This window comes from Portunus trituberculatus, chromosome 16 (genome assembly GCF_017591435.1).
Source record: "Portunus trituberculatus isolate SZX2019 chromosome 16, ASM1759143v1, whole genome shotgun sequence".
NCBI lineage: Eukaryota > Metazoa > Arthropoda > Malacostraca > Decapoda > Portunidae > Portunus > Portunus trituberculatus.
Window position 1 is genome coordinate 5,350,776 of NC_059270.1, and position 27,940 is coordinate 5,378,715.

General features: G+C 41.7%; 1 protein-coding gene across 1 annotated transcript in view; it reads right to left on the reverse strand.

Moving 5' to 3' along the window:
* The window catches only part of LOC123504635, a 383,953-nt gene that overhangs the window by 74,214 nt on the left and 281,799 nt on the right, over window positions 1–27,940 (reverse strand). The window contains 4 exon segments of the mRNA XM_045255348.1: window positions 789–1,102; window positions 10,019–10,217; window positions 16,950–17,050; window positions 25,597–25,699. Coding sequence (XP_045111283.1) covers window positions 789–1,102; window positions 10,019–10,217; window positions 16,950–17,050; window positions 25,597–25,699 — 717 coding nt within the window.

A 27,940-nucleotide genomic window follows, 5' to 3' on the forward strand; every position in this document is an offset into this window, starting at 1 on the left:
TACAGAAGGAGAGAAAAATAGAAATGCGAAAAAGATCTTGTAATATAGACCTGTATTTTGAAAAGCTTCATTCTCTCACTACGTCTGTTCCCAAAAGCCACAGAGATAATTAACCAAAGCGTTTCTCCAATTAATAAAGTAAAGATCAAGTCAACCTTTTTTTATGTAAGAGATCTGGCCAAGGGCAACATAAAACGAAAAAAAAAGAGCCCACCAAGTTGCCAGTCTCCGTGCAGGTCCGAGAGAGCTAGCCAAAAAATGAAATAAATGTTTTGAAACCTCTTTCTTAACCCCTTCAGTACCACGACGCGTTTTCATATTCATTACTATTTGGTGATTCTATCAGAAACTTATGTGGAGGATTTAAAATAGTGAACACTGTGGCCATTAATCTCCATAAACCCTTCCTAATGTTAATAAAATCATCTAATCGTATAGAAATCTCAAAGTGAAAATGTATCCCAGTATTGAAAGTGTTTAATAAAGTCAAGTCATGGGGATTTGGAAATACAGAAGCAGGTAGGGAGTTCCAGAGATTACCAGAGAAAGGTATGAATGACTGAGAATACTGATTAGCACTTGCATTACAGAGTTGGGCAGAGAAGAGGTGAGAAGAAGAAAGCTTTGTCATTAGAACTATAAAAACACTCTAAAAACTTAAACTACACTAGAACATTATGAAAGTAGTCGAGGTGAGGACCAAAAACATTTCAGCTCTAAAGAAACAATACCACATCTGCCCAGCCCTGCACTTATCCTGCCCAGGCCTGAAGACCCCCGTAACTCACCTGGCCGCGCTGATACTCTTGCCCGGAAGCCAGAGTACCCGTGGGCATAGTCGCTGGAGAATGTTAGCACCACTTTGTTCCGGCGACTCTCAAAGCGTAGCAACTTCAACCGCCCAGACCAGTCACCACACCATCTCACAGAACCTCCTCTTCTTCCTCCTCCTCCTGTGCCTCCCTCAACATCTCTAGAGCCTCCTTCCCTTCTTCTTCGTCGTGGCTTCTCACTTTTACCTTCTTCATTTGCCATCACCCCTGTTTCAGCCTCATCCTCGTCTTCCTCCTCCTCCTCCAGCGTCACCCAGTCGTAGTCACACCTGTTGATGAAGAAATTATAGGTTTAGGTAGATATGCGTGTCTCCCCCCAGCGTGAGTCTCGCAGGGTCATGGACTACACACACTGCTGGAATGCCTGCCTTAAAGAGTGAGCCATGGGAAGTGCAGCGTGCGAGACTGAGTAGGAGGGAGAAGATATATTATGGCTGTGTATCATGGGCGTATCTTGACAAGCTGTGTGAGAAATGAGGAGGAGGAGAAGAAGAAAGTGGAGGTAATGGATGATGATGATGATGATGATGATGATGATGATGATGATGATGATGATGGAAATAAAAAAGAAGTCATTAAAGAAGATGAAGGGATAAAAAGAACAGTATCAAGAAAAAGATGGAAAACATGAATACCACCACTACCACCACCACCTCAACCATTACCACCACCACCGCCACCACAACGACCTACATTAACAAAAAACAAAAGAAAAAAGACAATGGAAATTTTCATAAGTATAACACACACACACACAGAGAGAGAGAGAGAGAGAGAGAGAGAGAGAGAGAGAGAGAGAGAGAGAGAGAGAGAGAGAGAGAGAGAGAGAGAGAGTTATGACCGTCACCCCGCCACGCCACACTCTCTTCACGGTGCGCTACTTATTGCAAACAGTTCGGCAGTGGACAGGGCGTTACTCTTCCCTCTTTGCCACTATTGTTAGGGTGGGACAGAGCGAACGCCGTCCCTCACTTCTATAAATTGTGGTTTTGCCTCAGTCTAGCTAAGCATTTACATTGATGGTCTCTCTCTCTCTCTCTCTCTCTCTCTCTCTCTCTCTAAATTCTAAAGGAAAATCGTGCCAAATATTGTTGTTCTGTGTGTGTGTGTGTGTGTGTGTGTGTGTGTGTGTGTGTGTGTGTGTGTGTGTGTGTGTGTGTGTGTGTGTGTGTGTGTGTGTGTGTGAGCTGTCGCCTGGTTACTTATTTGATAGGAAAAATATTATCACTTCCCCTACTAAACTCAATCTCCAGTGATGCTATTCTGAGAGAGAGAGAGAGAGAGAGAGAGAGAGAGAGAGAGAGAGAGAGAGAGAGAGAGAGAGAGAGAGAGAGAGAATATAGTATCCAGCTGTGTATTTTCTTTATTTTCGACGTATTAGTCTTGCAAAAACAATTATTATTATTATTATTATTATTATTATTATTATTATTATTATTATTATTATTATCATTATTATCATTATTTCCATCGTTATCATTATTATCTATTGCATTTATCTATTTTTACATTCTTATGCTATTTTTTTGCAGGCGAATGTCAGGGATGGGGTCAAGTGTCATCGATAATATAGGGAGGAGGAGGAGGAGGAGGAGGAAGAGGAGGAGGAGGAAGAGGAGAAGGAGGAGGAGGAGGAGGAGGAGGAAGTGGTGAAGTACGAGACAGGGAAGACATATTTGATGATGATGATGACGAGATGGAGGAGGAGGAGGAGGAGGAGAAGTGAAAGAGGAGAAGGAAGAATAGGAAGATGCAAAGGAGAAGGAAGAGAAGAGGACGAGAAGGAGGATGTGAATAACTTCGAAGAAAAAAAAGGAGGAGGAGGAGGAGGAGGAGGAAGAGGAGGAGGAGGAGGAGGAGAGAAAAACGAAGTAGATGAGAAAATATCAGAACAAATATAATAAAGAAGAGAATGAAAAGAACAAGAAAGAACAATAGAGGAGAGAGAGAGAGAGAGAGAGAGAGAGAGAGAGAGAGAGAGAGAGAGAGAGAGAGAGAGAGAGAGAGAGAGAGAGAGAGAGAGAGAGAGAGAGAGAGAGAGAGAGAGAGAGAGAGAGAGAGAGAGAGAGAGAGAGAGAGAGAGAGAGAGAGAGAGAGAGAGAGAGAGAGAGAGAGAGAGAGAGAGAGAACAAAAAGAACAGTTTGAGCAGGAGTGAAGGGGAATACAATGCTAACGGAGATTTATTAATGAAAATCACCTGAGTTTGGCGACAGGTGAGCAAGAAAGTGAATGATTCTCTGCATGCATAATATATTGTCATTGGTCTGGGAAGGAGACAACACCACCACCACCACCACCACCACCACCACACCACCACCACCACCACCACCACCACCACCACCACCACCACCACCACCACCATCATCATTAGCATTATTACCATCAACATCACTAGCGTCTTCAATCATCATTTACGAGAGAGAGAGAGAGAGAGAGAGAGAGAGAGAGAGAGAGAGAGAGAGAGAGAGAGAAAGTAGGCAGTCTGAGGACAAGAGGGTCCCGATGAATCGCAAAGTGAGGCTTCCCGTCCAGCAGAACAGGTAAACAAAATAGAATAAATACATTAATAAATGAATATATAAAATCAAGCAATAGACAAATAAATGATAAATAAATAAATAAATAAATAAATAAATAAACGCAGACGGAGATAACGACGCGGGAATCAAATTAACGAAGCGAATTTCACGATGACGATATGATTTCACGATAACGAAGCGAGTTTCACGATGACGACGCAGGAATCACGATAACGGAGCGAGTTTCACGATGACGATACGATTACACGATAACGGAGCGAACTTCACGATGACGACGAGAGAATCACATTAACGGAGCGAGTTTCACGATGACGACACAGGAATCACGATAACGGAGCGAGTTTCACGATGACGACGCAGGAATCACGATAACGGAGCGAGTTTCACGATGACGACGCGGGAATCACATTTACGAAGCGAGTTTCACGATGACGACGAGAGAATCACATTAACGAAGCGAGTTTCACGATGACGACGAGAGAATCACATTAACGAAGCGAGTTTCACGATGACGACGCGGAATCTGCAGGTGTGCAGAGTGTGTGGGGACAGTGGCGGTGCAACCCTCCAGCCCTCACACTGAACAAGAGGTCGTCACAAAGACAATTTTGACAACTCACTAACCACTGCCAAGGAAGGCGCACTCTTCTCCCCAAAAGAGGTCCCTCGCATGGCAGTGACTGTGGCAAGGTGGAGCGTAATGTTTTCTCCTCTACTGTTGAGTCCTGAAGGCGACTTTTGATGAATCACTACAAACAATTCACCAGACACTGTCACGGAAGGAGGAGCCCTTATCTCCCCATCCGGGCCCCAGTGGTGGCAGTATCTGGTGGTTGGTGCGTAGTGTTAACGATGGCCTCTTGTGTGTGAATGGCTGGAAGTGGACGATCATATCTGAATGAGGAGGTAAAGGAGGTGCGGGACTTGCTGCCCGATCCCCGCCATGGGCCCTGGCAGGAACCAGACAGCCACCCTTCCCTCCAGTACGCTCCCCCTGTCCTCCACGGGCCGGAAAAAATTTTGGATGGAAACTTTCCGAAACGACTTTTAATTTTGCGTTGAATTGTAAATCATCGTCAGTACATGAGAAATGGTGCTTGTTGACGCGTGTAAGGAAATCGGTTCATCAATGAGGCGGGGCGAGGGTGTACCTCTGAGTGTCCTGTGTGACCCTGTTTCTTTTACAACGCCAATGATGTACTTAGGGCAATGACTTCAGCTTGCCTCAACTACCTACTTGTATCAAGATAGAAACAAATAACACTTGAACGATATCATAATATGTGATGGTTAGATACAATCCCCGCTAACACTTACTGGTAACTTGCTACAAACCACGGGAACCAGGATAACCACCTGGCCTGGCACCACCACCACCACCACCCTCTCTCTCTCTCTCTCTCTCTTGTTCCCAGCCCAGCATCTGTATCATCATCAGTTTCTTTGCCTCCACTCCAGGACAAAAGCCTTCACAAACCTTCACAGCTCATATTTATCAGCTGCCAATCAACTGCCAGGCCTTTATAACAATCAAAAGACTCTACTCAATTGAAATTATATTTGTTCTTTAGGTTAGTTTTACGGTTCTAGATATACATACAGATTAGGAACAGGAAAAACACTCATAGGAACCCGACTAATAATTTCTGAGCTTAATAATGATCCATGGTGCTAAATTGCAATCTTATCCTGTGTACCATGGCAGCTGGTCTTGTGCCAGTTAAGATCGTCACCTGACCTACTTGAGTTAGCATTTCAGGTAACAGTATTTTATATTTTTAGTACAGCCTCAAAGACCACGCAAAAAAGCCAAACGATACCCCCAAAAAAAAAAAATAAAAAAATAAATAAATAAATAAACACCTAACCGGGAAAACCTAAATTCTCACGTCAACCTCTTCGAAAAACAGTCAAAATGAGCGAGAAAACTGCCCATCTGGCAATTCAGCTCTACGAATAATTTTCTAAGTCGCAGAGCTGATTAGCCAGGCTTCTAAGCGAGTTTTCCTGTTATCAATCTGTATAAATTTTGTTAATCAGTCATTGAAGCCATAAAAGCACCCTCATGTACCAATGTGACTTGTTGGGTAGAGGCATTTGAATGTTCTGAAGGTGCCGCGCAGAAGTGTCAGAATATAATCCTAGGTAGGGGCGTAAGGCGACAAGTTGTGCTCCGTTAGGTAGACGAACGCTAGTTGCACTTTGTCCACATTTGATAGCCAGAAGATCACTACATCACAGCCAGTGTGAGGTTGTTTTATGGGTCAATTTCTCTACTTTTGAAAGAAATTGACTTTGAAATTTAGGTCTGACTCTCACTGCTATACTGTGGCAGTTTTCCCACCTGATTCGGCTTTTCAAAGAATATGATTGAAATATTTCGATCACTGGCATCCTTTCGTAGTTTTCCCGCGTGAATTGGTTTATTTTTTTCAAAGAAGTTGACTGGTGTTCTCTGTTCTTCCCTTGATAGCCAGAAGATCGCTGACAAGGATGCCAGATGGGCAGTTTCTCGCCTCTTAGGAGTGTTTTTCTAAAAACTTGACGGGAAAATTGGGTGTCTGCGTGTTGGTCGTTTTTGGAGTGCTATCGTTTTGGTCCCTCCGTGATGGCTAGACGATCACTGGTATCCCTTTATAGCCTGACGATCACAGTGAGAAAGCAAAACATTTCAGAATAAAGGGTCGATTCCTGTGTCTGCCCCGCCATCAGTGACCCAGTTAACGGTTAAGGGTGGCAGTCTGAGTGGGCAGAGCGTTGAGTGTGTCTCTAATGAATGCCAGGAATTTGTGTCAATCTAGCACGCTAACTATTCTTCGTACAACCCGGCGCAACAACAAGCAGGAGTGAGGCGGAGTGAGGCGGAGTGTGGCGGAGTGTTCCTTTCACTTCCACGTTGCCTCTTATTCTGAAGTACTTCTGAGCCACTACTCCACTACTTCCAAAAGGCTCTAGTAGAATTTACATGGATTTTCTGCGGTTTTTTATGATGTTGGTGGGAATTAATGATATTTCTACATTTCTAACAGCAGTGACACTCATGGGAACCCGATTACTCATCTTTGAAACTCTTGAAAACAATGGTGAGAACGAAACATTTCTGAATACTGGCATTGCTTTTACGACAAGAGAGAGCACAGACACCCTCGCGCAGTCTCGCTCACCAATCCGAGCAAGTGACGGTACACGAAGCCAGCAGGACAAGGGCGGTGTGTCCATTGACGTGGTGTGGTGTGCTCGCGAAGCCAATGCACTGCTTCGCTCGAGGCACTCAGGAGATTAATCACGTGAAAAGCGTCATTATAGAGCTGCCTCTTAATGGGGAGCGAGGGAAGCTGGCGTAAAGGGACGGAAGTGGTTCTGTGGTTCTGGGCATGTGTTTCCATACGCCTCGAGACTCATAAGGATTGCCTTCAAGAGACACAAAGCAGGTTACTCGGGTTCTCTACAGTGTCTGTAGTAATGATGCAGATTTTAGATGATATTCAAATACCACTAGCGTTTTCATCTAAGAGCTACACAGGTTAAATTAGGTAAGGTTACGATAAGTTTAGATTGATTCGTTAATTTCACCTTTGATTTCTTCATTGCTTATAGCGATGATGTAGAATTTGGATAATATTCAAGTAACACAAGCAAGTGTTTTCATGTGACAGCTACGGAGGCTAAGTTCGGTTAGGTTAGGTTTACATACAATAAAATTCAACCCTTTCATTTCATCCCTGATTCCTTTACTGTGTAAATTACGATTTCATAAACAAAAAGTATCATATTTTTACCGAGAAATAATAACAGTAGGATAATTCTGATCAAACTCGCCAGCATCATGTCAATAACCGTGAAGCACTAACACTAAGGCAGCTTCTTCCGGGCAAGCGTGGTGAAAGGAGTCGAGATGAGGCGGCGAAGCGGTAGAGAATATGGTCCTGGATTCTTTCAATAGGACGAGTCATTGTGGCGAGCGAGGGGAGTTTCCTTACAAGCACAGTTATCGGATGAGATGGAAGCCTCAATAGTGACAATAGGAAGAAGAAAAAACATCATTGTTAGGTTTCTGGCACACACACACACACACACACACACACACACACACACACACACACACACACACACACACACACACACACACACACACACACACACACACACACACACACACACACACACACAAACACCTGAGACAAGACAACAGGACGAGTGTGAGGGATAAACGTGGCACTTCTTGTATGACGGAAACCAAAATAAAAAAATAAAATAAAATACATAAATAGTGACATAAATGCGTCAAGGGAGAGGAAAAACGGTTTGTGTGTATGAGAGACACGAGATCAGGTCCTTCTTCTCATACAGCGGCTATTGAATATAAATGAATGTGGATGATGAATAAAACGAATACTGTCATTTATAAGATTCAGCCTAATGAGTCCAGTCCACGATGGCAGTGCAGCTCCGCGCCACACTTGTGAAGATAATGAAAGTAACATTATATAAAGTAAGAACCAAAACTGACAAGAAAAAACAGTTGCCAGTATTCTGAAACACTTCGGTCCCGCACCTTCACTATATTCAAAAGCTGCTACTAAATTGGATTGTGTTTTAAAGGTGTTTTCTTTTTCTAGTGACAGTGCCGCCGTGGTACAGTGGAACCATGCGTGCTTTGGGGTCCGAGGGGTCTCCAAGCGCACGGGTTCGAGTCCTGTCCACGGTCCGAGTGCAGGTTGGGCTTCCTCATTCGGGGCAACGGTTTCCTAGCGGTGGGCTTTGAGATAGGAGGCACTCTAAACAGTATCCCTTTAGCCCATAAATTTCCGTGAAAAGCCCACATGGTATGAATAGAAAAAAAAAAAGATTAACACTATATATTTCTGAATTATTAAGTGGGGAACCTTTACTAAGAACACTGTTAATCCAATTTAAATCCATGGCCTTTAAAAATACGTAATCGTGGTGAGAGAGCGCAGACTCCAACATTATAGAACACCTTCGTGCTACACCTGTATAGAAAAATGAAAGCAAGATTGTATTAAGAAGGAAATAAAGCAAAACATGCATTGGCTTTAACCAGACATCAGGAAACCAACAATAGCGACATGCACACAGACGCCACCAGCCAGACCAGCGAACAGACACACACACACACACACGTCAGGAGGGCAAAACACTTTATCAACCCCTCCACTCACAAGCTCCTCATCATTACACGACACGAGAAATCATAAAGCAAAGTGTAAAGAAAGTGTCAACCATCTTGCCTTCCTCACAATCCTTCTCTTCTCTCCTTTTCGTTCTTCTCTTCTCTTTTACTCTTCCTTCTACTTGTTGTTTCTCTCTTCTCCTATCGTTCTTTTAGCCTTCCTCCTCTACCTTCTCTCCTTTCCTATTCTTCTTTTTTCTTTTTGTTCATCTCTTCTTCTCTAATACTCATCTTCTACCTTTTCCATGGGAATGGGAGGTTTTAGTGAGATGACCAAAGATGGAGAAGAAAAGAAAGAAAGAAGAAGGAGGAGGAGGAGGAGGAGGAGGAGATGAAAAGGAGATGAAAAGAAATGAAACAAAAGAACACAGAAAAAAATAATAAAAAGTACGATAACAGTAATAAAGAAGAAGAAGAAGAAGAAGAAGAAGAAGAAGAAGAAGAAGAAGAAGAAGAAGAAGAAGAAGAAGAAGAAGAAGAAGAAGAAGAAGAAGAAGAAGAAGAAGAAGAAGAAGAAGAAGAAGAAGAAGAAGAAGAAGAAGAAGAAGAAGAAGAAGAAGAAGAACACAAGGTCGAAGGCGAAGAAAAGAACAACGGAAAAAAAAGACCTCTTGATATTTTTTTGAACATGAATAAAAAGAAAACACAAAAAAATCAGAAGAGGAGAGGAGGAAGAGGAGGAGGAGGAGGAGGAGGAGGAGGAGGAGGATGAGGATGAGGAGGAGGAGGAGGAGGAGGAGGAAGAAGAGGAGGAATGGCTGAAGTGAAATCAAGTGTTGAATGAAAAGTGTAGGAGAGAGAGAGAGAGAGAGAGAGAGAGAGAGAGAGAGAGAGAGAGAGAGAGAGAGAGAGAGAGAGAGAGAGAGAGAGAGAGAGAGAGAGAGAGAGAGAGAGAGAGAGAGAGAGAGAGAGAGAGAGAGAGAGAGAGAGAGAGAGAGAGAGAGAGAGAGAGAGAGAGAGAGAGAGAGAGAGAGAGAGAGAGAGAGAGAGAGAGAGAGAGAAATGGCAGGTGGAAAGGTTAAATGTGAGTGAGATGGTGGAGGTGGAGAGAGAGAGAGAGAGAGAGAGAGAGAGAGAGAGAGAGAGAGAGAGAGAGAGAGAGAGAGAGAGAGAGAGAGAGAGAGAGAGAGAGAGAGAGAGAGAGAGAGAGAGAGAGAGAGAGAGAGAGAGAGTTATAGTGTGGAAAGCGGGTAGCGGAATGGTAGGAAAAGGAGGAGAGGTGTGTGGAGGGAGTGGAATGCGTGTATTAGGACTGAGGTGGAGTGTGAGTGGATGGAAATACAGAAAAGTGGAAGTGAGTTGGTGAATCTGAGTGAGGGTGGACGAGAATGAACTTTTCCTTGAGTGGAAGCGAATAAGAGTGGGTGGAAGTGAAGCGGAGTGGAGGAAAGTGGCAGTGGAAAGGAGTGGATAAAAGGTGACAGATACAGGTGGAACCGGGAACACTCACGTCTTATGGGGCTCCAGCACAAAAGCATCAAATTCCACCAGGAGATGAGCTGAGGGCGGTGCGTTGAGGGCAATCACGCATGTTTTGGAAGGCGGATAGCGGGCTGGGAAGGCTGGCGATGTGACGATGGTAGGCGCTGGGGCGTGAGGCATCACCGTGAAGGACCGACTGCACGCCCACTTCTCCTCTCCGGTGGGCGCTGTGGGCGGGAGATGGGGAAAATTAAGGGTGAGTGCGTGAGTTTGAGGGAGAGATGATAGGTGGGCTGTGTGTGTGTGTGTGTGTGTGTGTGTGTAATTCACCTCGGTCGTCTGCTAGTCACCCAGCCAGTCTTCCCCATTACGGAGCGAGCTCAGAGCTCATAGACCGATCTTCGGGTAGGACTGAGACCACATAACACACTCCACACACCGGGAAAGCGAGACCACAACCCCTCGAGTTACATCCCGTACCTATTTACTGCTAGGTGAACAGGGGCCACACATTAAGAGACTTGCCCATTTGCCTTGCCGCTTACCGGGATTCGAACAGAAATGCGAGACAGACTACTTTATAGACGTGTGTGTGTGTGTGTGTGTGTGTGTGTGTGTGTGTGTGTGTGTGTGTGTGTGTGTGTGTGTGTGTGTGTGTGTGTGTGTGTGTGTGTGTGTGTGTGTGTGTGTGTGTGTGTAAGTAGATCCACCTGACAAGTTATCGAAGTAATTAAAGGGTACCTGGTGTCACTTAGTAATTAATACCTGTAAGGTTACACTACCTCTCCTTCACCTCTCCTTCCTTCTCCTTCCTCCTACCTTCCAAATTGTTCCTTCTTTCCTTTCATTCCCTGATGTTTTTCTTCCTCTCCCTTACGAAAGCCTTAACCCTTTCAATATTGGAACACTTTTTCACCTTGAGAATTGTGTACAATTAGACTATTTTATTGACATTAGCAAGGGTCTATGAAGGTCAGAAGATTAATGGCCAGAGTAACCCTTTTCTTTCCTTTCATTCTGTTTCCCTATTCTTCTTTCATTACATCCTTTTTCTCCCTTCCCACTCACTTCCACCCTTTCCTCCCTTTCATTTAATTTCTACGTTTCCTTTCTTTTCTCATCCTTCTCTCCTTTTTTTTTCTCTCTTACGCGTCTTCCTTTCTCCCTCCCTCCATTATTCTTCATTATTCTATCATCTTTTTCCTCATTCCTCCCTTTCTTTCTTCCTTTTCAAACATCATAACCATTGGAGTTATCGATCTAATCTTCTTTTTTCTCCTCCTACTCCTCCTCCTCCTCCTCCTCCTCCTCCTGCTCTGTTCATCCACCAATACCATGAGACAAAGCCACTTGGAAAAACAGGAGGAAGAGGAGGAATGTCAGAAAGAGGGGAAAAAAAGATAAAAAGAGGAAGAGACTAGGTGGAATGATTTTAACTTCATTATCATTCCCATCATTATTTCCTCATCATCACTGTCACCATCACAATTACTAAGACATTTATTACACCACTGCTGGGTATGTAATAGCATGTGTGTTAGTGTTAGTGGTACAGTGGAACCATGCGTGCTTTGGGGTCCGAGGGGTCTCCAAGCGCACGGGTTCGAGTCCTGTCCACGGTCCGTGTGTAGGTTGGGCTTCCTCACTTGGGACAACGGTTTCCTAGCGGGTGGGCTTTGAGATAGGAGGTACCCCAAAATGTATCCTCTTTAGCCCATCAATTCCCGTGAAAAGCTCACATGGTATAAAGAAAATATGTAAACTGATTCCTTCTTTTAAATATTCTCTTTCCTATTTACTGCATAGAGATGGTAATTAAAGAGGTTATATATTGTAGGGAGAAAAAAGGCAGATAGGGAGAAAACCTTTGTTGTTTTCTTACCCTATTCCTCTAAATGTTGTTTTAGTAGTAGTTGTGATAGAAGTAAAAGTCGAAGTAGTAGTAGTAATAGCAGTAGTAGTAGTAGTAGTAGTAGTAGTAGTAGTAGTAGTAGTAGTAGTAGTAGTAGTAGTAGTAGTAGAAGTAAAAGTAGCAGCAGTAGTAGTAGAAGTAAAAATAGTAGCAGTAGTAGCGGCTGTAATAGTAGTCGTAGTCGTAGTAGTAGTAGTAGTAGTAGTAGTAGTAGTAGTAGTAGTAGTAGTAGTAGTAGTAGTAGTAGTAGTAGTTGTTGTAGTAGTATGAAATTAAGCGGATAAAAATAAATCCTCAGGTCTCTTTTTTTCTACGTATTATTATTATTATTATTATTATTATTATTATTATTATTATTATTATTATTATTATTATTATTATTATTATTATTATTATTATTATTACCATCATCATTAACACTAGTATAGTTATTACCACAAGATTCGCCCAACCTAAGTTCCTGTCTTTAATCTCTCTCTCTCTCTCTCTCTCTCTCTCTCTCTCTCTCTCTCTCTCTCACACACACACACACACACACACTCACACACACACACATAAGGTTTTAATATTCAGCTACATTATTTCATTACCTATTACACATTTACCATACTCTCTCTCTCTCTCTCTCTCTCTCTCTCTCTCTCTCTCTCTCTCTCTCTCTCTCTCTCTCTCTCTCTCTCTCCGCCACACATCAATACAGTAAGTGGTTGCCGCCAGCACAGGTATTGTCCCGCGCCCGCCCACATCTTACACCGAGAAAGGTCAGGTGTGTTACCTCTCTCTCTCTCTCTCTCTCTCTCTCTCTCTCTCTCTCTCTCTCTCTCTCTCTCTCTTAAAGTGTTTCTCTGAGTCTTTTTAAAGTGTTACGTAATTTATTTGAAGATGTTAATTAAGAGTTTTGAGAAAGAGAGAGAGAGAGAGAGAGAGAGAGAGAGAGAGAGAGAGAGAGAGAGAGAGAGAGAGAGAGAGAGAGAGAGAGAGAGAGAGAGAGAGAGAGAGAGAGAGCACCTGACTTCTGTGATATTTCCGTTGTTCTTCACCTTCTCTTATTTTTTCCCCATCCTCTTTCCTCCTCCTCCTCCTCCTCCTCCTCCTCCTCCTTCACCATTCCCTGAACTTGCCATTAGGGTATCACGTCACTTTGTGTTTCTCCTCCTCCTCCTCCTCCTCCTCCTCCTCCTCCTCCTCCTCCTCCTCCTCCTCCTCCTCATTCCTTCTTTCCTTGTCTTCCCTTCAGCATGTTTTCAACTCCTACCACTCTGAAGACTATAAGTAAATGGAAGAGGAGGAGGAGAGGAGGAGGAGGAGGAGGAGGAGGAGGAGGAGGAGGAGGAGGAGGAGGAGGAGGAGGAGGAGGAGGAGGAGGAGGAGGAGGAGGAGGAGGAGGAGGAGGAGGAGAAGAAAAAGGAGGAGGCGTAAAATAAAGATGCTTTTTCATAATTTTACTTTCCTCTTCCTTCCTTCTTTTAATCTTCCTTTTTTTTAACTTGCCTTTCGTCTTCTTTTGCTTTCTCTGTTTCTTCCTTCCTCATCTCTCTCTCTCTCTCTCTCTCTCTCTCTCTCTCTCTCTCTCTCTCTCTCTTTCTCCAGCAATTCTCATCTTCTCCTCTCATAGTTTTTCTTCCACATTGTATTCTTTCCTCCTCCTCTTTCTCCCTCTTCTCTCTTTCCTCCTTCTCTCCTCCACACACACTACAGTTTTTCCTCCTTCCCTCTCCCCTATCATCTTCCTCCCCATCTCTCTTACTCTCTCCTTACCTCTTCTTTTCTTCCATCTTCTTTTTTTCGATATCTTTCTTTCCTCTCCCTCAATCTCTATATTTTTTTCTAGCATTTCTCTCTCCCTCCTCCCCCTCTCTCTCTCTCTCTCTCTCGTCTTCTTTTTCATTTTCCCCTTTCTGTTCTCTCATTTTTCCTTCTCCCATAATCTCTTCCTCCTTATCTCTTTTTTTCTATCATACTTCTTTCCCTCTTTACCTTCTTCTCTCTTATCATCTTCTTTTACTTCCTCTCTCCTTCCCCCCCTCTTCCCCTATTCGCTATATCATCATCATCTCCCTCGTTCTTCTTTGTTTCCTTTTATCTCTTTCTTTATCTCTGTATATATTTTTCCTTCTCTTCGTTCACCTCTTCCTGACTTTCTTCTTCCTATCACTAATAAATATCTTCCTTTTATTCTTCTTCTCTTCTTCTTTGAATGTCTATACCAGGAGGAGGAGGAGGAGGAGGAAGAGAAAGAAGAAGAAGAAGAAGAAGAAGAAGAAGAAGAAGAAGAAGAAGAAGAAGAAGAAGAAGAAGAAGAAGAAAAAGAAAAAGATGATTATGATGATGATGATGATGATGATAATGATGATGAAGAAGAAGAAGAAGAAGAAGAAGAAGAAGAAGAAGAAGAAGAAGAAGAAGAAGAAGAAGAAGAAGAAGAAGAAGAAGAAGAAGAAGAAGAAGAAGAAGAAGAAGAAGAAGAAGAAGAAGAAGAAGAAGAAGAAGACAAAGAAGAGATGGAGGAGGATGAAGAGGAGGAGGAGGGATTACATATCTATAATGTAAAATTTAACTTTCCTACCTAACTTTTTTTACTTACTCTCAATGACTGACTGATTGACTGACTGACTGACTGACTGGTGGACTGACTGATTGAATGAATAAATACTTCAACGACCAACTAACTGATCAATTGACTAACTAACTGTCAGCTTTACACTCTCACTCACTCACTCATTGATGGGTTGACTGACTGACTGCCTGCCTGGTTAGATGACTGACTGATCGACTGGCTGACTAACTGGTAGATTGACTGAGGGACTAACTGACGGACTAACTAATTGCCTGACAAGAATGAAGCTTATCTATCTCAACAACAGCAAGAAATTAATGATGACTTGGCTTGAATAAACACACCGAGGTCACCAGCGAGAGCCTTACAAACAACTAGGGGTATATGTAAAAGTCTTAGGATTTTGCGCGCCAAGTTTCACTACCTCCACATAGACTTTTACACTATCTAGCCACACGTAAGCCACCAAGACACGTTTTTGCCACTACTCTATGGTGCTTCTCTCTTCTTCTCCTGCACTTAGAATTTAGAAGTATTGAAACTGTAAATAATGTTAAGGTTGCAATCTTTGGCTTACAGATCTGCCGCTGTTCAATGATTCTCCATCCTCCTACTTCTCCTCCTTCTCTCACTCAGATTTTCTTTCTCCTCTGCTCCTCCTCCTCCTTGTCCTCCTTTTACTCCTCCTCCTCCTCCTCCTCCTCCTCCTCCTCCTCCTCCTCCTCCTCCTCCTCCTCCTCCTCCTCCTCCTTTTTCTTCTTCTCTTTCCCCACCTCCTATATTAAAACAGCAGCATAAACAACATCAATGAAATTGGTAATAATAATGATAATAATAATGATACTACTACTACTACTACTACTACTACTACTACTACTACTACTACTACTACTAATAATAATAATAATAATAAATAATAATAATATCAATGATAATAATAATAATATTTTGATCAAGCAATAACATGAATATAAAACAAAATTGTCATTATTATGTAGTACTATCATCATTAGTGTTTTTACTTTAATTATTATCAACTTAATTACTATTACTATTATCATTATCATTACTATTATCATTATTATTAACATCATTATTGCTATGATAATAATAATAATAATAATAATAATAATAATAATAATAATAATAATAATAATAATAATAATAATAATGATAATAATAATTACAATAATATTAGTAAATGATAATTATTAGTATCATAATTATTGTCATTTGCTACAGTTGTTATCATTATCATTATCATCACTACTTATATTATCATTAGAATTAATTTATCCAAAGTAAGAATAATAAAATAGACGTAATACTAATGACGGCAGGATCGATTCTTACCTCTTTTCATGCCACGCCTTCGATCGCTTTGTATTCAAGATAACATTATGAGATCATTCAGGGATTCCATCAAATTAAGGATGATGTTTTCCGTTATGAAAGGATCGTCCAGCTAAATTATATCTTGCCTACTTTTTCTTACAGCTGATTGAAGTGTGATTTCATGAAGATTGGTCTCCCATGTGTGTGTTTTTTTTTTAATTCTTTTGTATTCCAGTCTTACTTTTCCTTTCATCTCTCTCTCTCTCTCTCTCTCTCTCTCTCTCTCTCTCTCTCTCTCTCTCTCTCTCTCTCTCTCTCTCTCTCTCTCTCTCTCTCTCTCTCTCTCTCTCTCTCTCTCTCTCTCTCTCTCTCTCTCTCTCTCTCTATATATATATATATATATCTCGCACCTGTTGATTTACCTTAGAGAGAGAGAGATAGATAGATAGATAGATAGATAGATAGATAGATAGATAGATAGAGAGAGAGAGAGAGAGAGAGAGAGAGAGAGAGAGAGAGAGAGAGAGAGAGAGAGAGAGAGAGAGAGAGAGAGAGAGAGAGAGAGAGAGAGAGAGAGAGAGAGAGAGAGAGAGAGAGAGAGAGAATGTTCCTGACGATATTACGAAAGATGTTTGTTTTTTCTTTTGATTTTATTGCGTTTGTGTTTATTATTGTTCTCCGCTCTTTATATTTCTCTTTCTTTCCTTTATTCATCTCTTGCCTTGTTCCTCTATTCGTAAAATGATTACATCTACTTATTATGTGTTACTCTTATTACTCTTTCTGTTACTCTTTATACATACGAGTATCTCCTCAACTTTCTTTCCTCCCATCCCTCCATTTATTCCCCTCACATTTCCCATCACTTTCCCTTCTTTCTCACCCACTACAATCCCTAACCAACCCTGCACCTCCTTCATCTATTTCTTCCCCTTTCCCTTCCCTTCACTGTCACAATCCCCTCTCATTCCCCATAACTTTCCCATCACTTCCCCTCTCTTTCCCCTCTTCCACAGGTTCCCCACCCATCCTTGTCCCTCATCTTTCTTTCACCTATCTGTCCCAATACCTGTCTTTCTCCCCTCACTTCTGCTCTCTCCCTGTTTTCATTTCTCTTCCTTCTCCTTCTCCTTCTCGCTCTGCTCTCCCACTCACCTCCCGGAGCGCGCATTTCACACATGAAGGCGTTCTTGGCGGCGCAGTTTCTGTCATTCCAGTACAGTCTGTCAGTTGTCCTGGAACCTTTGCTGGCCCGCCTGGAATGAGAGAAGAGGAGGTTAGCTTGAGAGAGAGAGAGAGAGAGAGAGAGAGAGAGAGAGAGAGAGAGAGAGAGAGAGAGAGAGAGAGAGAGAGAGAGAGAGAGAGAGAGAGAGAGAGAGAGAGAGAGAGAGAGAGAGAGAGAGAGAGAGAGAGAGAGAGAGAGAGAGAGAGAGAGAGAGAGAGAGAGATTATCATGTTATCTCTAAGCTTCGTATGAGAAAATTATTCAAAGAGGTTAAAAATGGGACAAGTCAAGTAGTGGGATTGAATTTTAGAAGAATTAAAAGAAGAAGTACCGGAGTAACATTTCAAAGTTTTATTTGGGTATTTGTCAGATCTAATTAGGACTATTTTGTTCACTTCTGTCTCCCATATTACATGCAGGATACAGGTCTATTAGAATCAGCAGAAAGGAGAAGGACTTAAAGGGTACAAGAGCTAAGAGGTAATTCTTATAATACGAGACTGAAACTTTTAAAATTACATTCTTTAGAGAGGCTTATGTTACGAGGGGACCTGAGATAAGTCTTTAAGTAGTATAGGGGTTATAGCAAGGGGGACGTAATGAATATTCTCGGGGTCAGTAACAAGGGTAAAACATGAAGTAATGGGTTTACTCTTGAAAAAAATACCTTAAAAAAAGAGACGAAAAAGAATCAGTTATATAATATAATATGATAAGAATGGAATGGAATCAGGTCTCAGATTCTTAGTAACGACTCATTAGAGAGATATAAAAGAAAGTTAGAAAAATATATTGATAGGAATAAGAGTCGGAAACAGGTAGAAGTGTTTTTATATGGATAAGCCACGCGTAGACATAATATTTTCTTATACCTTCCTTTATTCTATGCCTTTTTATGTAAAAGGGACAACTGGCCAACGGCAATAAAAACATTAAAAAAGGCCCACTTTGTTGCCAGTCCCCTTAACCCCTTCAGTACCATGGCGCGTTTCCATATTCATTCTGCTTAGTGTTTGGTGATTTTATACAGCTTCAGAAACTTATGTGGGGGATTAAAAATAGTGAAAACTGTGGCCATTAATCTTCTGACCTCCATAGACCTTTTCTAATATCAGTAAAATGAACTAATCATACACAAATCTCAAGGTAAAAAAGTGTCCTAGTACTGAAGAGGTTAAAGGCCCGATAAAGTTAGAGTTAGTGTTCTTGTTAGACTTCCAGTTGTTATTACTACTGTCATTGTCATTTAAAGAATAGAACTGCTACTCGTCTCATCCAATCACAGCACCTGTCACTGCAGTCAGCCTATCAGAAACACACCTTGCCACTGGAACCCGCCAATCACAACGTATCTTGCCTCTGGAACCAGCCAATGAAAAGACACGGGCTGTCTTGACCAATCACACGGACACCTATCACACGCTAACCAACCAGACACCACCCACATATAGATACCACCTGTCTTCCGCCACCAATACACACCTGTCTCTCTGTCTGTCTGTCTGTTTATCTGTCTGCGTCTCTGTCTATCTGTCTGTCTGTCTGTCTGTGTGTCTATCTGTCTGTGTACGTCTCTGTCTATCCGTCTGTCTGTCTGTCTGTCTGTCTCTGTCCGTCTCTGTCTGTCTGTCTGTCTCTGTCTGTCTGTCTGTCTCTCTCTCTCTCTCTCTCTCTCTTGTGTGTGTGTGTGTGTGTGTGTGTGTGTGTGTGTGTGTGTGTGTGTGTGTGTGTGTGTGTGTGTGTGTGTGTGTGTGTGTGTGTGTGTGTGGGTGTGTACAAAAAAAAATTTCCTGATATATTCATTCATGTATCTTTCCGAATTAGTAAATTTAATCGTCTTTCTCATCCACAAATAGAAAAAAAACGAGAAAAGGAATCAGGTTCAGAAAAAAAATGTAAACTATTTTATCGGGTTTTCGGATTTCTAATTTTCCTCATTTTTTTTTTACTAATTCTAGATAAATAAACAAAAAAAATGACCATTCTTTTTAAGAGAGAGAGAGAGAGAGAGAGAGAGAGAGAGAGAGAGAGAGAGAGAGAGAGAGAGAGAGAGAGAGAGAGAGAGAGAGAGAGAGAGAGATCGTAAAACATAAGAAACAGTTTTACTCTAATTTCTTATTTATTTAATTTAAAGTTGATGATTTCTCAACATTTTTCCACATTATCTTTTATATCTACAAACAAAAAAAAGTCTTACTCCATTTTACATACGGTCCAATATAGGTAAATCATCAAATAACATGTATAATGCAATGCTTTCCTTTTTCTTCTCTTTTAAATCCACACACACACACACACACACACACACACACACACACACACACACACACACACACACACACACACACACACACACACACACAGAAAATGTAAATGATGAAAACACAGACTAATTTGCATATCTTTGTTTTTCTCCAAGTTTCCCCTCGACGCTGGAAACGAGAATGAAAACACTTCGACTTTCCGTAACATTGGTCTATGCCCTCCCTTCATTTCACTTCACTTCACTTCAATTCCCCACGCCACGCCACGCCACGCCACGCCACGCCTCGCCTCGACTAGCCTAGCCTTAATCTACTTTGGTGCTCTGTTTTTTAAGCTTAGTACGAGAAGTCAAGGTCAAATGTAAAAATAAATAAAAGAGAAGAGAATGGAATAAATGAAATAAATACTTTGCGTTCTTCTAACATGGATTTTTTAGTTTTATTATTTCTAAATCCTATTGTTTATATTTTTATTTGGGTTCAATATACTCCTGTGCTTTCCTCCATCTTTCTATTGTATTCTACTCTCCTCACAGTTTCATATTCCAGACTTTATTTACACGGGCGAGAATAAATCAAAAGGAAATAAATAAAGCCATGACAAAGCAGCTTTTCCTTCATTGTTTATTTTAGTTTTCCCTCTTATCTTTTTTTCTACATTTATCTGCATTTACATAGATTTTTTTTTCAATCTCTCTCTCTCTCTCTCTCTCTCTCTCTCTCTCTGCGCGTCAACAAGCATAAGTTGAAGTATTAAAGAACTTTCAAAGGTTTAAATGGATCGTGACTTTGAATTCTCTCTCTCTCTCTCTCTCTCTCTCTCTCTCTCTCTCTCTCTCTCTCTCTCTCTCTCTCTCTCTCTCTCTCTCTCTCCAATAAACTTTATGGAATCTTATTGACTTCACATATTTTTAGTGTTATCATGCCAGAATTTTCTATATATTTTTTATTTCATTTTTCTTCGCCTGTTTCGTCTGTTTATCAGCTTAGATATCTATATTTATCTACTTGTATGTCTATCTTGATGTTTCTCTTTCTCTCTCTAACTCTCTCTCTTAAGCATAATAATTTTTTCCCCATATTTTACAAGTGACAGAAACAAATGCACAGAAGAGACAGGTAGTGAAGAAAACAAGAATTAGAGTCTGCTGGTTCTTCACTTCCCATTCTGCGTCCGTCACACGTTAGTACACCCGCAGGACTCACCAACTCTTACTCAGCCCTAGTCACGCAGAGGCCAGGCAGTCAAGGTCGCCCTACCGCCTCCTGACCCTTGGCAATCATTACGGGTCGATAGGTAAAGGTAAAGGATGAAAGACAAGGGCAAAGCGTCGATTCCTGGTCTGTCCAGTGAAAGGGTTAAGTAAGATATTTATAGTCTATGGCAAGAGAGATTATTTTAATTCTTGTTGTTAATCTTTTATTTTATCTATTCATTATTTCTTTATTCCTACAACGCACGGTAGGAAATTTTGCAATGACTTTTTCTCTCTTTTATCTATCTGTTCATATTTTCACAATGCACGTTATATACCTTAATTTACACGATCCATATTTTTTCCAAGTGTAAATTCGTTAGTAAACACAAGAGGCTTTTTCTATTTCCATTTTTCATCGTACGCAATACAGACATGAAAAGACAGAAACTTATCATGAACTTTATTAAGGTGTCCCTCTAAAACTATTTCGTAGATTAGTTTATATCTATATATTTTTTCATAATTGCAAATATCTTTACCAAACACGCTATTTCACTCCGTTTAGGACTATACAAACTGTTCTTTAGGCATGCACGTTACAACTTTGTTAATAAAAACTACAAATCCATATCTACACACACACACACACACACACACACACACACACACACACACACACACACACACACACACACACACACACACCACTACACACCGCGTAGTGTAGTGGTTAGCACGTTCGACTCACAATCGAGAGGGCCGGGTTCGAGTCCCGGTAAGCGGCGAGGCATATGGGCAAGCCTCTTAATGTGTGGCCCCTGTTCACCTAGCAGTAAATAGGTACGGGATGTAACTCGAGGGGTTGTGGCCTCGCTTTCCCGGTGTGTGTTGCGTGTTGATGTGGTCTCAATCCTACCCGAAGATCGGTCTATGAACTCTGAGCTCGCTCCGTAATGGGGAAGACTGTCTGGGTGACCAGCAGAAGACCGAGGTGAATTACACACACACACACACACACACACACACACACACACACACACTAAAAACTATAAATCCATTTCTACAACCACACACACACACACACACACACACACACACACACACACACACACACACACACACACACACACACACACACACACACAAACAAAAATATAACAAGTGTACGTTTAACCCATTACAAGAATTTCTCAGTTCGATGCGTTTCAGTCGCAAAATTAATTAAAAGGGAGAAACTAATAGTCGTAGGGAAATGGACCCTTGAAACTCCATCTACTGTGTTCCCTCCATTTGTAGAGACCTGACACACACACACACACACACACACACACACACACACACACACACACACGTCTGATTTCCCCTCCTCTCCTCACGTTTTCTCTCTCTCCTTTCTGAAAGTTCAACGCATCGGCCAATATCCCTTCACTGCTTCCTGTTTCCATTTCCTGAACCACCGCTGCCGTCTATCTAGGCTCCGGCGAGGAAGGAAAACTGACACCCACGTTTTCTGTTTCATCTCTCGCACATTTGTTTTAATCCCGCCTTCCGAATGTGCGTGGGGCGATCTTTATTATTACTTGCTACTGTTATTGTTATGTGCTTTCAAAGGCTGGTTTATCTGTCTATCTATTCAATTCATTTACTTTTCATGTTCGAGGGATTTTTTTGTGCAGTGACTGAGTGAAAGTGGATTAAAAGATATGGATAAGTGAGATAAGTGCGTGCCAGTGTTATGAAACCTAATGCGAGAGAGAGAGAGAGAGAGAGAGAGAGAGAGAGAGAGAGAGAGAGAGAGAGAGAGAGAGAGAGAGAGAGAGAGAGAGAGAGAGAGAGAGAGAGAGAGAGTTTTTACAGCATACGATGGAAAAGTTTGCATTTCACTCTATTTTTTAGGGTTTATTTACAGTCAACACTACAAAGGTTTACACGGTATATACTACATTCTCTCTCTCTCTCTCTCTCTCTCTCTCTCTCTCTCTCTCTCTCTCTCTCTCTCTCTCTCTCTCTCTCTCTCTGCAACACACACTACACACAAGACTCAACACTATACTCTCCAAAACTTTTTATTTCTTTACAACCTACTCCACCAAACTTTATTTCACACACACACACACACACACACACACACACACACACACACACACACACACACACACACACACACACACACACACACACACACACACACACACACACACACACGAAATCTTTTTATATTTACTTGTTTACCTTTCAATCCACTTGCAAAATTTTCCACAAACCCTCCTTATAATTCATCATTTTCCTTAATTTCAAACCATTTTGAATAAATTTATTCTATTTACCTATCTTTTCATCTTTTGGGAAGGGACTAGCACCACAGTAGGCTTTATTCTTTTCTCCTTTCTCTCTTTTTTCTGTTGACTTTATTTATTGTCCTTGCATGAAAAAAAGGAAAAATCTACCTATTCATCTATTTCCTCTCCTCACGCAGCCTACATAGCACCACTAAACTCTACAAACAACCCTCGCCAGCCTCTCGTTCTGTCCCACTTGCCCCACTACTGCCTCTGCGCTCCATTCCTTCCCTCCCCTCCCTCCCTTGTACCTGGATTCACTCACGCCTAACACCTTTTCTTCCCCCACAGATGCAATTACTACTGAGTGCGGGTGGCGGCTCATGGGAGAGAAGGGCGCCCACAACTCTTACCTGCTGTGTGCATTGTGTGTGTTTGTTTTCAATTGTAACTATTTTTTTCCCTAAAGCCAGCTGTGTTTAATTCCTTCAATACTGGGACACATTTTTACCTCGAGATTTGTGTACCATTGGACTATTTTATTGACATTAGGAAGGGTCTATGGAGGTCAGAAGATTAATGGGCACAGCCTTCACTATTCTAATCCCCACATAAGTTTCTAAAGCTGTATAAAACTACCAAATAGTAACCAAAATGGAAAAGAAAACGCGTCATGGTACTGAAGTAGTTAATGTTTATCTGTCTCTTACGTATTTTGTGGCTCTTGTTTATATATTGAAAAATTAAACATATCGACTTGGTTTATGTGTGTTCTGGTGTTTTTTTCTGCAAGCGATTTACCTGTAATTTGGAGAACTAGTATCATATATAGGGTTTTTTTTCAGTCATTTTGGGGTCTTCGCCAGAGCTCACGTATTTTACTTGACCCAAAAACACTCAACATTCATCTACCTCCATTCACTTTCGCCTTCCTGTACTCGTGTATATCTTCAGCATTCAATTGTAACGGTTTCAGTTTCACGTACGAGTATTTTCATCTGCAATGTATCGCAATATACCAATAATATTCACGTGCTTCATCGATATTATCTCTTTACCTACCAGTGTGCACGTCCATTCACTCATCTCTCCTCAATTACATCGATATATTTTGAAGGATCTTTATCTTTATTTTCGCGTGATACATCTGTAACTTAAGTGCTTCATTTGTGACCGACGATATCCACTCTTCATCTGATTATATTCACGTTCTTTAACTTTTCATGTACCAACTCAATAATCCTATTCTATATTGATCTGTTTTCGTTTTCTTTTCGTCTTTAAACATGTACAGACAGTATTTTCATGTTATCTGACCTTTAATGCTTCACACTGACACTATTACACCTGACGTTCTTTGTAGAATACCACTTTCATCTCGTGTACAAGTCAATAAACCAATTTTATATCGATCTGTTTTCGTTTTCTTTTCGTCTTTAAACGTAGTACATTGGAACCATGAGCGCTTTGGTGTTCGGGGGGTATCCAAGCGCACGAGTTCGAATCCTGTCCATAGTCTGAGTGTAGGTTGGGCTTCCTCACTCAAGGCAAGGGTTTCCTAACGGGTGGGCTTTCAGAAAGGAGGTACCCCAAAAAATATCCCCTTTAGCCCATAAATTCCCGTGAAAAAGCCCACATGATATGAATAATAAAAAGACAGAACTTTTATCCTATTTGACCTGCAATGCTTCACACTGACACAATCACACCTGACGTTCTTTGTAGAGTACCACCTTTACTCGCTATTAACTCACCTATTTTTCACTACTACTCAAACATGCACAGAGTTCTTATGCAATTTGATCTACACTGTTTCTATATTAACATCAACACACGTCACTTTCCTTCTAGACTACAACCTCTTTTCTTGTATAAATGTTTTCCCTCTTCATATCTAAACACAAAACAAAATTCTTATGTAAGTTAATCTATTCAGACACGCGGGAGTCTGGTTGCCTTGACTTTTAGCTAAACACACAGACACAGACACACACACACACACACACACACACACACACACACACACACACACACACACACACACACACACACACACAGAGAGAGAGAGAGAGAGAGAGAGAGAGAGAGAGAGAGAGAGAGAGAGAGAGAGAGAGAGAGAGAGAGAGAGAGAGAGAGAGAGAGAGAGAGAGAGAGAGAGAGAGAGAGAGAGAGAGAGTGTGTGTGTGTGTGTGTGTGTGTGTGTGTGTGTGTGTGTGTGTGTGTGTGTGTGTGTGTGTGTGTGTGTGTGTGTGTGTGTGTGTGTGTGTGTGTGTGTGTGTGTGTGTGTGTGTGTGTGTGTGTGTGTGTTCGCTGCTCAAGTAAGGCCTTACGTGACACCTCAACCGCACATTCTTCCCAAAACACTGAGTCTCGAACGGAAATCTGTAAAATACTGTAAAGACATATCGGTAAAAAAAAGCTTTCTCACGTGTCGACTGCTCTCTCTCTCTCTCTCTCTCTCTCTCTCTCTCTTTCTTTTCTATAAACACGAAAAAAAGATGGAAGAGGAATCGATGTTATGAAAGAGGCAAACCCATGAGAGAGAGAGAGAGAGAGAGAGAGAGAGAGAGAGAGAGAGAGAGAGAGAGAGAGAGAGAGAGAGAGAGAGAGAGAGAGAGAGAGAGAGAGAGAGAGAGAGAGAGAGAGAGAGAGAGAGAGAGAGAGAGAGAGAGAGAGAGAGAGAGAGAGAGAGAGAAAGAGAGAGAGAGAGAGAGAAACCGACAAAGAGAGACAAAACAGACTGCTCCACCCAACCATCCACCCATCCACACACACACACACACACACACACACACACACACACACACACACACACACACACACACACACACAAACCTGAAAGACGCACGCAGCTCCACGCAGTCCTCGCCCAAACCCAGGCCATCATCAGAGGGCTGAGCACCGTAGCCTCCTTGGTCACGCCAGCCGGGGAACCACTCTGGAAGGGAGACAGAAGGTGATGTAAGTGCGCATGTTGGTAAGGTAGCAGGGAAATTATGATGGAGGAAAGGAAGAGATCGAGGGAAGGAAGGAAATGGATACTGTAAGAAATGCAAGGAAAACAAAGAAGAATGTAAGGAAAGAAAGAGAGAGAGAGAGAGAGAGAGAGAGAGAGAGAGAGAGAGAGAGAGAGAGAGAGAGAGAGAGAGAGAGAGAGAGAGAGAGAGAGAGAGAGAGAGAGAGAGAGAGTGTGTGTGTGTGTGTGTGTGTGTGTGTGTGTGTGTGTGTGTGTGTGTGTGTGTGTGTGTGTGTGTGTGTGTGTGTGTGTGTGTGTGTGTGTGTGTGTGTGTGTGTGTGTGTGTGTGTGTGTGTGTCAGGCCAATAAACGAAACAAAGGCACACACGTAAAAGAAAAAGAATAAAAGAATAAAAGAATAAAAGTGAAAAATTGAAACATTCTCAGAAAATTGATAAAAAGCGAAAAAGAAAAAAAAAACTTGCATAAACAACACACACACACACACACACACACACACACACACACACACACACACACACACACACACACACACACACACACACACACACACACACATTTTTGTTACGCAAGTGTGTGTGTGTGTGTGTGTGTGTGTGTGTGTGTGTGTGTGTGTGTGTGTGTGTGTGTGTGTGTGTGTGTGTGTGTGTGTGTGTGCGTGTGTGTGTGTGTATGTAAGTGCGTAGGTGAGTCATAGCTATGTATATATTCATGTATGTATGTAAATTCGCTTCTCTCTCTCTCACTTTTGGCGAGGGAAGAAGAAGGATTAAGGAAGATGCAGATGAAGGGAGGAGGGAAAATAGAGAAGGGAGGAAAGGAAGGAGGAAAGGAGGGAAGGAGAAAAGGAGGAAAAGAGAGGTGGAAAGTGATGGATGAAAAAAGAAATGAAAGAGAGGAAAGGAAGAGACAAAAAAATGACAGCAAGACAAGAGATTGAAAAGAAGGAATAAAGGAAGGAAGGATGTATGGAAGTAAAAAATAAAAGTGTATACAGAGAGAGAGAGAGAGAGAGAGAGAGACGGTCAGATAGGAAAAGAAGTCAGAGAGTGAAGAGAAGAGAATGGAGAAATAAAAAGTGAGGTGGGAGGGAAAGGGAGGGAGGGAAGGAGGAAGGAAGGGAGAAAAGGAGGGAGGAAGAGAAGGAGGAAACATTGGACCTTCTACCTGTTGATATGTACTATTACTTGACAAGCCCTCCCTCTCTCCCTCCCTCCCTCCTCTTTATCTCCTCTTCTTCCTCCTCCGTCTCCTACCCCCTCCCTAGCCTACCGTCCTACCACTGTCCATCTCTTTCACTCTATCTATGCCTTCTTTCCTCCTCCTCTTCCTCCTCCTCTTCGATACCTGTTACTCTTCCTCCAAACATTTATTTTTTCTCAATTTTCCTTCCATATTTCCAATTATTATCTACTTCTACACACACACACACACACACACACGGAAGTAAAGCTTAATGTGTGTGTGTGTGTGTGTGTGTGTGTGTGTGTGTGTGTGTGTTGACAATCTCCCCCGTCTCCCCTCCACTCTTCATAAGTATTGTCAACACAGAATTGTTTGTGTAGCTTCCCCTCTTTCCTCCTCTCCCCCCTTCTCTCTCTCTCTCTCTCTCTCTCTCTCTCTCTCTCTCTCTCTCTCTTAACTGATACCTGCCTCTTCTTCCCTTTCCCTCCTCTCATTTTCTCTTCGTCACTTCCCCTACATGTTTAAAAGCCATTCCATTTATCCCCTCTTCCTTGTTTCTCTTCCTGTTTGTTCCTCTCTCATCTTTATCACTCATTCCTTACTGTCTCATTTATATTTGTCTGTCTGTTTGTTTGTGTCGATCAGTAAATTTATCTCTTTATTTAGTCTCTCTCTATCTGTTTGTCTGTCTGTCTATCTGTTTGTCTCTCACAATTTCTATCTATTATTTGTTTTTTTTCTTGTACGTCTTTCTGTCTGTATTTTCTTTTAAAGCTTTCATGTTTATTTTTCAAGTTTAAAATGACGACATTCTTGATTTTTTTTTGTTTCATCTCTTGTGTTTCTCTTTTGCGTCTTTCTGTCTGTCTGTCTGTCTGTCTAGATCCATTATCTGTTTACGTTTGTCTGTCTATCTGCGTGTCTCTCTTATTTCCTTTATACAAACTACACCTTCGTTTAATTATCTATCTTAACCATCTCACCTTCCCATCTCCTCCTCCTCCTCCTTCTCCTTCT